The following is a 9692-nucleotide window of genomic DNA, read 5'->3' as shown; positions in this document are numbered from 1 at the left end:
ACTCAAAGCATGATGAACAAGATTACATTCTTCAATTGAACAAGGACGTGGACATTTGTTACGCCTCGGTCTATCAGCAACAATGGAACTATTTGTTTGCTGCAAAACAGGTGGTGAGTGATGAACAACAATGTTATCAATTTCAGCAACATCATTTTCTTGCTCCTCCACATGCTCCACCTGCACGCTAATCCTCTGTTGTTCATCATCAGAATTATCAGAAAAATCAACAGCATCAGTAACATCTGTAGATGAACTCTTATAAAACATGACAGCCTCATTAAAGACTACATTCTTGCTATGCAAAACTTTCTTAGTCTCAGGATTCCATAACTTGTATGCCTTAACTCCTGAACCATAACCAAGAAACATACACTTAACAGCCCTGGGCTCTAGCTTTCCATTATCGACATGAGCATAAGCAGTACAACCGAAAACTCTCAACTGTGAATAATCAGCAGGTGAACCAGACCATACCTCAATAGGAGTTTTCTTATCAAGCGGAATGCAAGGTGACCTGTCTATCAAGTAACAAGCGGTGGAGGCTGCTTCAGCCCAGAAACGTCTATGCATACCAGCATTGGACAACATGCAGCGAGCCTTGGAGATGATGGTTCTGTTCATCCTCTCTGCCACACCATTCTGCTGAGGAGTATATGGGATGGTGTGGTGCCTGACAATGCCTTCGTCGCTGCAATATTCATTAAAAATACTAGAGCAAAACTCAATACCATTGTCAGTACGAAGCAATTTAACTTTCTTTTCTGTTTGCTTCTCTACCATAACTTTCCACTTTCTAAAAGCATCAAACACATCAGATTTATGTTTCAGAAAGAACGGCCACACTTTTCTGGAGTAATCATCTATGATAGTAAGCATGTAATTTGCACCACCAAGAGAAGTCTTGCGAGAAGGTCCCCACACATCAGCATGCACATAATCTAGAATCCCTTTAGTGGTATGAACGGAAGCAGTGAATTTAACTCTTTTATGCTTACCAAAAATGCAGTGCTCACAGAACTCAAACTTACTCAAATTGCAGCCATCTAGCAGGTCTCTCCTGTGCAATTCTGCCATGTCATGTTCACTCATATGTCCAAGACGCATATGCCACAGATTAGTTTTACCAGGTTCATCAGGAATAACATCAGCAACAATACCAGACAAAGTGCTACATCTAAGAACATATAATTTTGCAGAATTCATATCACCAATCATGTGAACGAGAGAACCTTTTGATACATTCAGAACTCCGCGAGAACCGGAGTGTTTGTACCCATCAACATCAAGGGTAATGAGAGAGATCAGATTTCTGGCCATGCCAGGTATGTGTCTCACATCTGTCAGAGTGCGTGTACGTCATGCCATCATGCATCTTGATCTGAACGGAGCCTATGCCCACGATCTCACGTGGGTTGTTATCCCCCATACGCACAACATCTCCACTCTGCACAAACTCATAAGAACTGAACCAGTCTTTGTTACAGCAAATATGAAACGAACATGCAGAATCAAGGATCCACTCATCATTACCAGAAACACAACCAACAAACATAACTAGGCAATCGCCATCATAATTATCACTGGAAACAACAGCAGCCTTACCATCACCCTCAGATTTGTTTTTTGGTTGGTAAGTACCGTTTCTTTTCTCTTTGTTCTGCAACTTCCAGCAATCATCAATATTGTGGCTAGTTTTTTTACAATACTTGCAGAACTTACCATCTCGTCCCTTGGACTTTGAGCGACCTCTATCGGTCTTGATCTTATCTCTGTTGTAGTTGTTGTTTCTGTTTTCGGTCCTGCCTCGGACCTGCAGTGCTTCTGCCTTAGATGACGAACCCTCTGCATGCACCATAGATTTCATCTTTTCCCTCTACTGGAGGGCCTCATAAACTTCGGCAAGGGTTATAGTTCATCACGACTGTATAACAAGGTGTCTCGAAAATTCGCAAAAGAATTAGGCAACGAGACTAACAGTATAAGAGCGAGATCCTCATCATCATACTTTACCTCCATGGACAGCAAATCAGAAACGATCTCTCTAAAGATCGATAGGTGATTCATCATTGATGCACCTTCTTGCAGCTTGTGCGAGAACAACTTCATCTTCACGTGCATCTTACTGGTTAGATCTTTGGACATGCAGATCGATTCCAGTTTCAACCACAGCGCCGCTGCGGATTTCTCAGCCAGTACTTCCTGCAAGATATTGTTGGATAGATGAAGCTGAATTAATGAAAAAGCCTTACGGTCTTTCCTCTTTTCTTCGTCTGTCCAGGTCTTGGCATCTTTCTTGCCAAATCCATCAAGAGCTTCATCTAGATCAGAAGATTGGGTAAGGATCGCCCTCATCTTCACTTGCCACAGAGAAAATCTCGTGGTATAATCCAGCTGTGGTAGATCGAACTTCAAGGAAGACATGTCGTAAAACCCTAGATTGAAACACGGGCTCTGATACCACTTGTTATAAATGCGACAAGAAAATAACGAAGAATGAAACAAGAACACACGCAGGGGACACAAGATTTAACGTGGAAAACCCCTTCCAACACAGAAGGGGAAAAACCACGGGCGCCAGCCAGCAAAACTTCACTATATAGAGAGGTGTTTACAAACGCCGTGGGTTATCTTATAATCTAATTTTTTTCCCTAGCCGACGGCTTACAAGATATATATATATATATATATATATATATGAGATTGTGAACCCATCGTGAGAGGTTGGTGTGTTTGAACGCCCTATTGATGTTGTGGGAACGATGGCCTCTACCTGGGCTCGGTTACATGTTAATATAGCGTGGGAAATGTTGTATTGTGATCCAAATATATATATATATATATATATATATATATATATATATATATATATTATCGTGAGAGGTTGGTGTGTTTGAACGCCCTATTGATGTTGTGGGAACGATGGCCTCTACCTGGGCTCGGTTACATGTTAATATAGCGTGGGAAATGTTGTATTGTGATCCAAATATATATATATATATATATATAAGCCCAGGTAGAGGCCATCGTTCCCACAACATCAATAGGGCGTTCAAACACACCAACCTCTCACGATGGGTTCACAATCTCATTTATAGTTTTTTTTTTCAAATTTTTGAGCTATAAGTCAAGTGTTTTTAGTCGAGTGACCAATATGCATGCTTTTTAGTGTCACAATTTTGAGGAAAGGATGTTTCCAAGAGACCATTGGCTCACGAACATGAGTCCGGGTGTCGTGAGTTCGTCTTGCTACATCATCTTACGCCATAGCCCATAGGCCTGTGGGTTGAGTGAATGAACCACATGACAGGGACGCCGACAAACTGGTCTCCTCCGGTTCATACTTTCTGACAGTACTAAAACACCTCTGGTTGGCTTGTTAAAATCACCAGAGCAGGTTGGAGACCGGGAGGATTTTACAAGCATATATATTGCCGTCCCGACGTGCTCTATCACCCGATCATGAACACGACAGGCGCGGCAACGAAGAAGCAGCACGAAGGCATGGTAACGTGAATCGGAGTGTTAGAATTTGCATACATACTCATACTCCTGGTCACCAACACCCATCACTGGCCGGGCCCATACATACCACAGCTCGGCTCACCAAAACCGCGCTTCCGCGAGGGGCATATATAGGCTATCTATATATATTTTCTGAGTATGTCGGAATCCGGAGACATGGCGCCGGCAGCCCGCCAGCCATGCCGCCACAACCACCGACGGCGCCGCATCCTCATCTGCGTCAGCTTCGCCGTGCTCGCCCTGCTCCTCCTGGCCGCCACGGTCGCCATCGTGCTGTTCGCCGTGCTGCGCCCGCGGAACCCCACCACGGAGCTCCTCTCAGCGAACGCCACCGGCGCCGTCCCGAACGTGGCGCTGCCGGCCTTCTCCATCCAGCTCAACCTGACCTTCCGCCTCGTGGTGCGCGTGCGCAACCCGAACCCGGCGTCGTTCCGGTACGGAGAGGCCACCACGTCGCTCCTCTACAGGAACGCCTCCGTGGGCGGCGCCCTCGTCCCGGCAGGCACCGTGCCGAGCCGAGGCGCGACGACCGTGCGGCTGAACATGACGGTGCAGGCCGACAAGGTGGTGGCTGCGGCCGGGCTGGGGGGCCTGCTCGGAGACGTGCTCGCCGGCGAGATGGAGTTCGAGGCGAGGACGGAGGTGAAGGGGAGGGTCACGTTCCTCGGGTTCGTGAAGCGACGCGCCGTGGCCAGGTCGGTGTGCCGCGTCGCCGTCGGCGTCCCCGACGTCAAGGTTCGGCGCCAGGAGTGCCACAGCGAGGCCAGGTTGTGACCGGTGGTTCAGACGACCGTATGCCGGCGGCCGGCCCAACAACACGTGTGTATTTGTACTTACAGACGCGTGTGGTGCAAGAACCTCGAGGCGGTTCTAACGTGCACGCTAGATCGTGTGTATGTTTCTGCCATCCGTTCCACGCTGTATGATTCGTACTGTCAAGTTTCATCAGTTGTCATCAAATTTTAGAAATCCATATCTAATTTAAATTTGATAAAACATAGTATCCATCTTATAAAACTTGTCTGAACTTTATTAAAATCTAGATATATCTAGATACTATTTAGCATCTAGATACGTTAAATTTTGACAAAGTTCACATAAGTTTAATGAGACGGAGGGAGTACTTACTATTTAAACTAGATAATACCTCGCGTGTTGCGGCGGAGTGTGTAGCAAAAAATGATCCAGAAAGAAATCTTACTCTCCTTGAGAAAAAAATGATGGATACATAACTATATATGACTACATTACAAATGCAGAATCGTACTACTACCTACCACTTTGTGTTCAGATTTTGTTTTACATCTGTCATATGATTTTGATTGAATAAATACCTATTCAAAATTAATGTTATGCCATGATACTGCAGTAATTAAGCCTGCATATAGGGAATAAAACCAAATTTAGATCAAACTTCAGAAGAGCCAGCAATACAAAAAATCGTTTTTAATGTACATTTAATTTCTCAGTCAGCATGGGAATAAAATGATCTGGTAATTGATCAGGAAACTAACCATACATAGTTTCAGAGTAGCTCAATTGTTCCCGCTAAACCTAAGTGGAAAATACGTAATTACGAATTATATGCTCTGGTTAAAATAGCGGGCTATAGCCGATAGCCGCGATTTTTTTTTGAAGCTATGAAAGGCTATAGCCGGGCTATAGCCATATAGCGGATTTGCTAAATAATGAAAAATATTGAGCATCATATAGTCATATATATATATATATATATATATATATATATATATATATATATATATATATATATATATATATATCAATAATTCACAAATTAATAACATAATAACATCTTCACATAGGAGATACACATAATAGTTCACACATAGTTAAATACATAGTTTTGTCCCAATATTACAACATCATTATCTAGTTTAGGACATAGTTATGCCCATAATTACATAACTAGAACTTTGTGGCTATTTCGTCAAGCAAATGAGCCGGTCGACTGAAATTTTTGGTCCAAAATTTTGGGCTCATTGAGCAGGAAGTTAGCGGCTATGAGGCTAAATTAAGGCTAAATAGCCTTAGCCGGGCTATTAGCGGCTATTTCTGTTATAGCCTCTAAAGCCTCTAGCTATAGCCGCAGGCCTCGCGAAAGGCTATAGCCGGGCTATAGCCGGCTATTTTAAACAGAGATTATATGTGGGCATCAACCTCCACCGTTTTATATTTTGAGACCGATGAACATCTATCGTCACAAACCTAGTACAAAAACTATGATTCAGCAATGGAGGTAGTGGTACACTCCTTACAATAATCCTAATGCCGTTTACAATTTGTGTAGTTAATGCAACAGCTGAAACATCAGTAATATTTCCATGGTGTTTGCTTCGATGCAGACCCAAATATACCCTGAAAAAAATCCATTGAAACTTATCAATTAATGAAGCCAAAAGAGAAAATAACTGAATGTCATGGTTGAGCGAATAAATACCTTATTTTTCAGAAACGTAGTGTAGCAAAGTGATGAGCAGCTTCATTATTTAAATAATCATGTCTGTTTACCAAAGCTGAACCTAGAAAGAACAACCGTCTGTGTACCAAAGCTTATTGTATGAGCAGGTTCATCTTCAGAGTACGTACATGAACTTGAGATGTTGCGCATGAGTCCCAAAATTGCCATGAAGCTACATATAGATTTTTTAATATTCAGAATAATAAACCATTTGAAAGTGTGTTGCTCAAATGATTATGGCCTTCAGTTAATTGTTTCAAACTCTCCTGCAGAAGAGGATACAAAAGGTGATCGAGAGTGATAAACATTGTAAATGGGGAAAATAAACTATATTGGAAATATAGTACCAGGAAACTGATTTGCGTGCAGCATTGGTTCATAGGGAAAGGAGCGTAGAATCAATCAGTAGTTTAGTACACTTAGTTACAGGCAAAAGGAACACACAGTGTATCAATTAGTTAACTTATAATGTGGGAACTAACTAATTGGAGGCGTACATCTGTTGCGGAAACTTGTAGGGAGTACTTGCAACCAAGAAGATGTGATGCCTTATTTGGAGGCATACTGAGGCTAGTTCATAAAAGGGATCGTCAGACTGGACTAACAGTATGTTGATGCGCCGAGCTTCTGGTGCCAACATATCCCATGTTTGAACATGTGAATGAGCAACAATTGGAGAGAGGAAAAAATTCAGATCGATAGTACCTCTGTGAGGGAAATACATGAGCGACGTAGAGAGAAGAGACGTGAGGGGAGGTCCTCTGCCTTGTTCGTCCTCCACCACCACCGATCTATCCTGATAAGTGACATCCTGAAGCACGGTGGTGAAACCAGTCGCTATATGGTGGAGTCGCGGAGATTGCGCTGTCTTCCCGAAAAAAGAATCTGCTGGCATCTTCGGTGTATAGGAGGAACCGACGAACTTGCAGGGGAAGCGATGCGACAATGCTGGGCAGAAATACTAAACGTCCAAATGCAGAGATCGGGGGTGATCGGGCCTGGGTGGTTAAATAGTGGGATGGAGTGCCTGATTTAGACTAGTCACAATGCATAGTATCATATAGAAGTATCATGCGTATGATACTACTACATGTTACTATCTCCACAATGCATGATATCATATACTAGTATCATAGTCTCTATATATTAATTATTTTGTAGAATCTCAATGCAAATATATGTACAGGATTTACTTGACATTAATTTTTCTAGTAGTATGTGCTATGATACAGTATCTACCTATGATACTAGTATCCTCTCTCTCGTCCTTAATTACACTGCCACATCAGCATTTTGCATGCATGAAATGCATGATACTACCTATGATACTCCCATTGTGGGTAGTCTTATTGCTACGGAATAGTGAGGCATATGGTGGCATGAACTGATTGAGCAAAAACTGAAATTAATGGGGAGGAAAGATGGAGCGACGGGGAAGGAAGGGGAGAGGTGGAGACCTGCGCACTTTCATCAGGAATTGATTATTTGAGGCATGTTTGTTGTTATCGACGGTAATGGCCAACTATTGGAGTAATGGAAACTGAAACGGATCATCAACTGATGATGTGATTTAAAAAGATGATGTGTAAGATTGATGAGATGTCATAGTTGCATGATATGTGGACATTTTGCTGAGTTGGCAGCTTGGTGAGGTGGATGCCTTGCATGTAGAGAGAAATAGAGCAGTGGGGGATTCCTATCTATAATCTATAATATCTAAATAGGAGCAACCCACTAAAGAAATTCTCTCAACATGCAAGCTATCCAAGTCATCAGGTGGGCCTCTTAACATGCAAGGCATCCACCTCACCAAGAGCTCCATGTCACACATTTTTTTTCCACATCATCCTGCTTAGTATTATTTTCCCTGTCTCCCCATGTAATCTATAATGCGGTCGGTTTTCTTCTAGGTGGTTCTTGCGGTTACTACTGGTCAGCCCAGCCCACCATTATTTCTTTCTTCCCAATGATGAAACAATCTCTGAATACACCGAGAGCATTCATGGCAGCTCTCTCTTTCTCTTTCTCTTCCTCTCCCTTCCCCACTTCCTCTTCCTCTACACGGCACAAATTGCAGCCTCAATTGCAACCCGCATGTCTTCTCCTCTTCCCATTCCAATATTTAAGCAGCCCCTTCCCCTTCCCCTGCCCATCTTCTTCTTCTCTCATCACCAGTTCACAATCCTATACAACTTCTCCGTAATCAACTCCGCCTCACAATTCACTTAAATCCTCACAGTTCTCCTTCCTCTGCAGCTCCCCCGTCCGTCAGTCATCTCGCCATTTGCCACCTCCGTCGACCCATCGGCATGCGGTCTTGGTGGAGTGCATATTTCCCAGTCGTTTTTAGATCAAGATTTGTTGAGGTTGGTTACAAGAAGTATTATTCATTCCTCCTGCTTTACTCTGCTTCTTTTCATTGTGAAAACCATATGTTATTGAGTTGACTATCAATATTGCAGGTTCAGAGAGAAGCCACTATATCATTGTTTGTGATGTTGCATTTCTCCTACCATTTCTCCCATATATTTCATTTATCCCGTTTAGTTGTAATTCAGTAACGAGGTCGCAGTTACACAGTTGCATTGCTTTCAGGAGTATCAAGCATATTACAGCCTCGGTATGTACCAATTCTTTTTCATCATCCTGCTTAGTATTATTTTCCCTGTCTCCCCATGTAATCTATAATGCGGTCGGTTTTCTTCTAGGTGGTTCTTGCGGTTACTACTGGTCAGCCCAGCCCACCATTATTTCTTTCTTCCCAATGATGAAACAATCTCTGAATACACCGAGAGCATTCATGGCAGCTCTATCTTTCTCTTTCTCTTCCTCTCCCTTCCCCACTTCCTCTTCCTCTACACGGCACAAATTGCAGCCTCAATTGCAACCCGCATGTCTTCTCCTCTTCCCATTCCAATATTTAAGCAGCCCCTTCCCCTTCCCCTGCCCATCTTCTTCTTCTCCCATCACCAGTTCACAATCCTATACAACTTCTCCGTAATCAACTCCGCCTCACAATTCACTTAAATCCTCACAGTTTTCCTTCCTCTGCAGCTCCCCCGTCCGTCAGTCATCTCGCCATTTGCCACCTCCGTCGACCCATCGGCATGCGGTCTTGGTGGAGTGCATATTTCCCAGTCGTTTTTAGATCAAGATTTGTTGAGGTTGGTTACAAGAAGTATTATTCATTCCTCCTGCTTTACTCTGCTTCTTTTCATTGTGAAAACCGTATGTTATTGAGTTGACTATCAATATTGCAGGTTCAGAGAGAAGCCACTATATCATTGTTTGTGATGTTGCATTTCTCCTACCATTTCTCCCATATATTTCATTTATCCCGTTTAGTTGTAATTCAGTAATGAGGTCGCAGTTACACAGTTGCATTGCTTTCAGGAGTATCAAGCATATTACAGCCTCGGTATGTACCAATTCTTTTTCCAAATTGTTGTAAACAATTTTCTTCATCAATGAGAAAGCCTACTAATAAATGATTGACCTCACCCATGAACTGCTGCCATCTAAATTAACTAGATTCATGCCTCATCCAACAAATGTGAAATGCATACCAGCTTTTCACTATTGTTCTTCAGAATAAACAAGATCGAAGCATAATCGGAACCACCTGCAGATTCGCAGGGAGTTCAACCTACATTCATAATTCCTTATAGAGATCGCTTAGCATTTTGAT

The 9692-nt window shown here is 42.7% G+C and overlaps 1 protein-coding gene across 1 annotated transcript; it reads left to right on the top strand.

The window, feature by feature from the left end:
* The first annotated feature begins 3681 nt into the window (after positions 1–3681).
* Positions 3682–4542, top strand: LOC127311310 (uncharacterized). Its single transcript, XM_051341754.1, has one exon. The coding sequence runs from the start codon at positions 3682–3684 to the stop codon at positions 4297–4299; it is 618 nt and encodes a 205-aa protein (XP_051197714.1). The 3' UTR covers positions 4300–4542.
* Positions 4543–9692: the final 5150 nt, after the last annotated feature.

Source organism: Lolium perenne, chromosome 1 (assembly GCF_019359855.2).
Source record: "Lolium perenne isolate Kyuss_39 chromosome 1, Kyuss_2.0, whole genome shotgun sequence".
In the NCBI taxonomy this organism is placed as follows: Eukaryota; Viridiplantae; Streptophyta; class Magnoliopsida; order Poales; family Poaceae; genus Lolium; species Lolium perenne.
The sequence above is the reverse complement of the archived record's forward strand: the minus strand, read 5'-3'. Positions and strand labels throughout refer to the sequence as shown.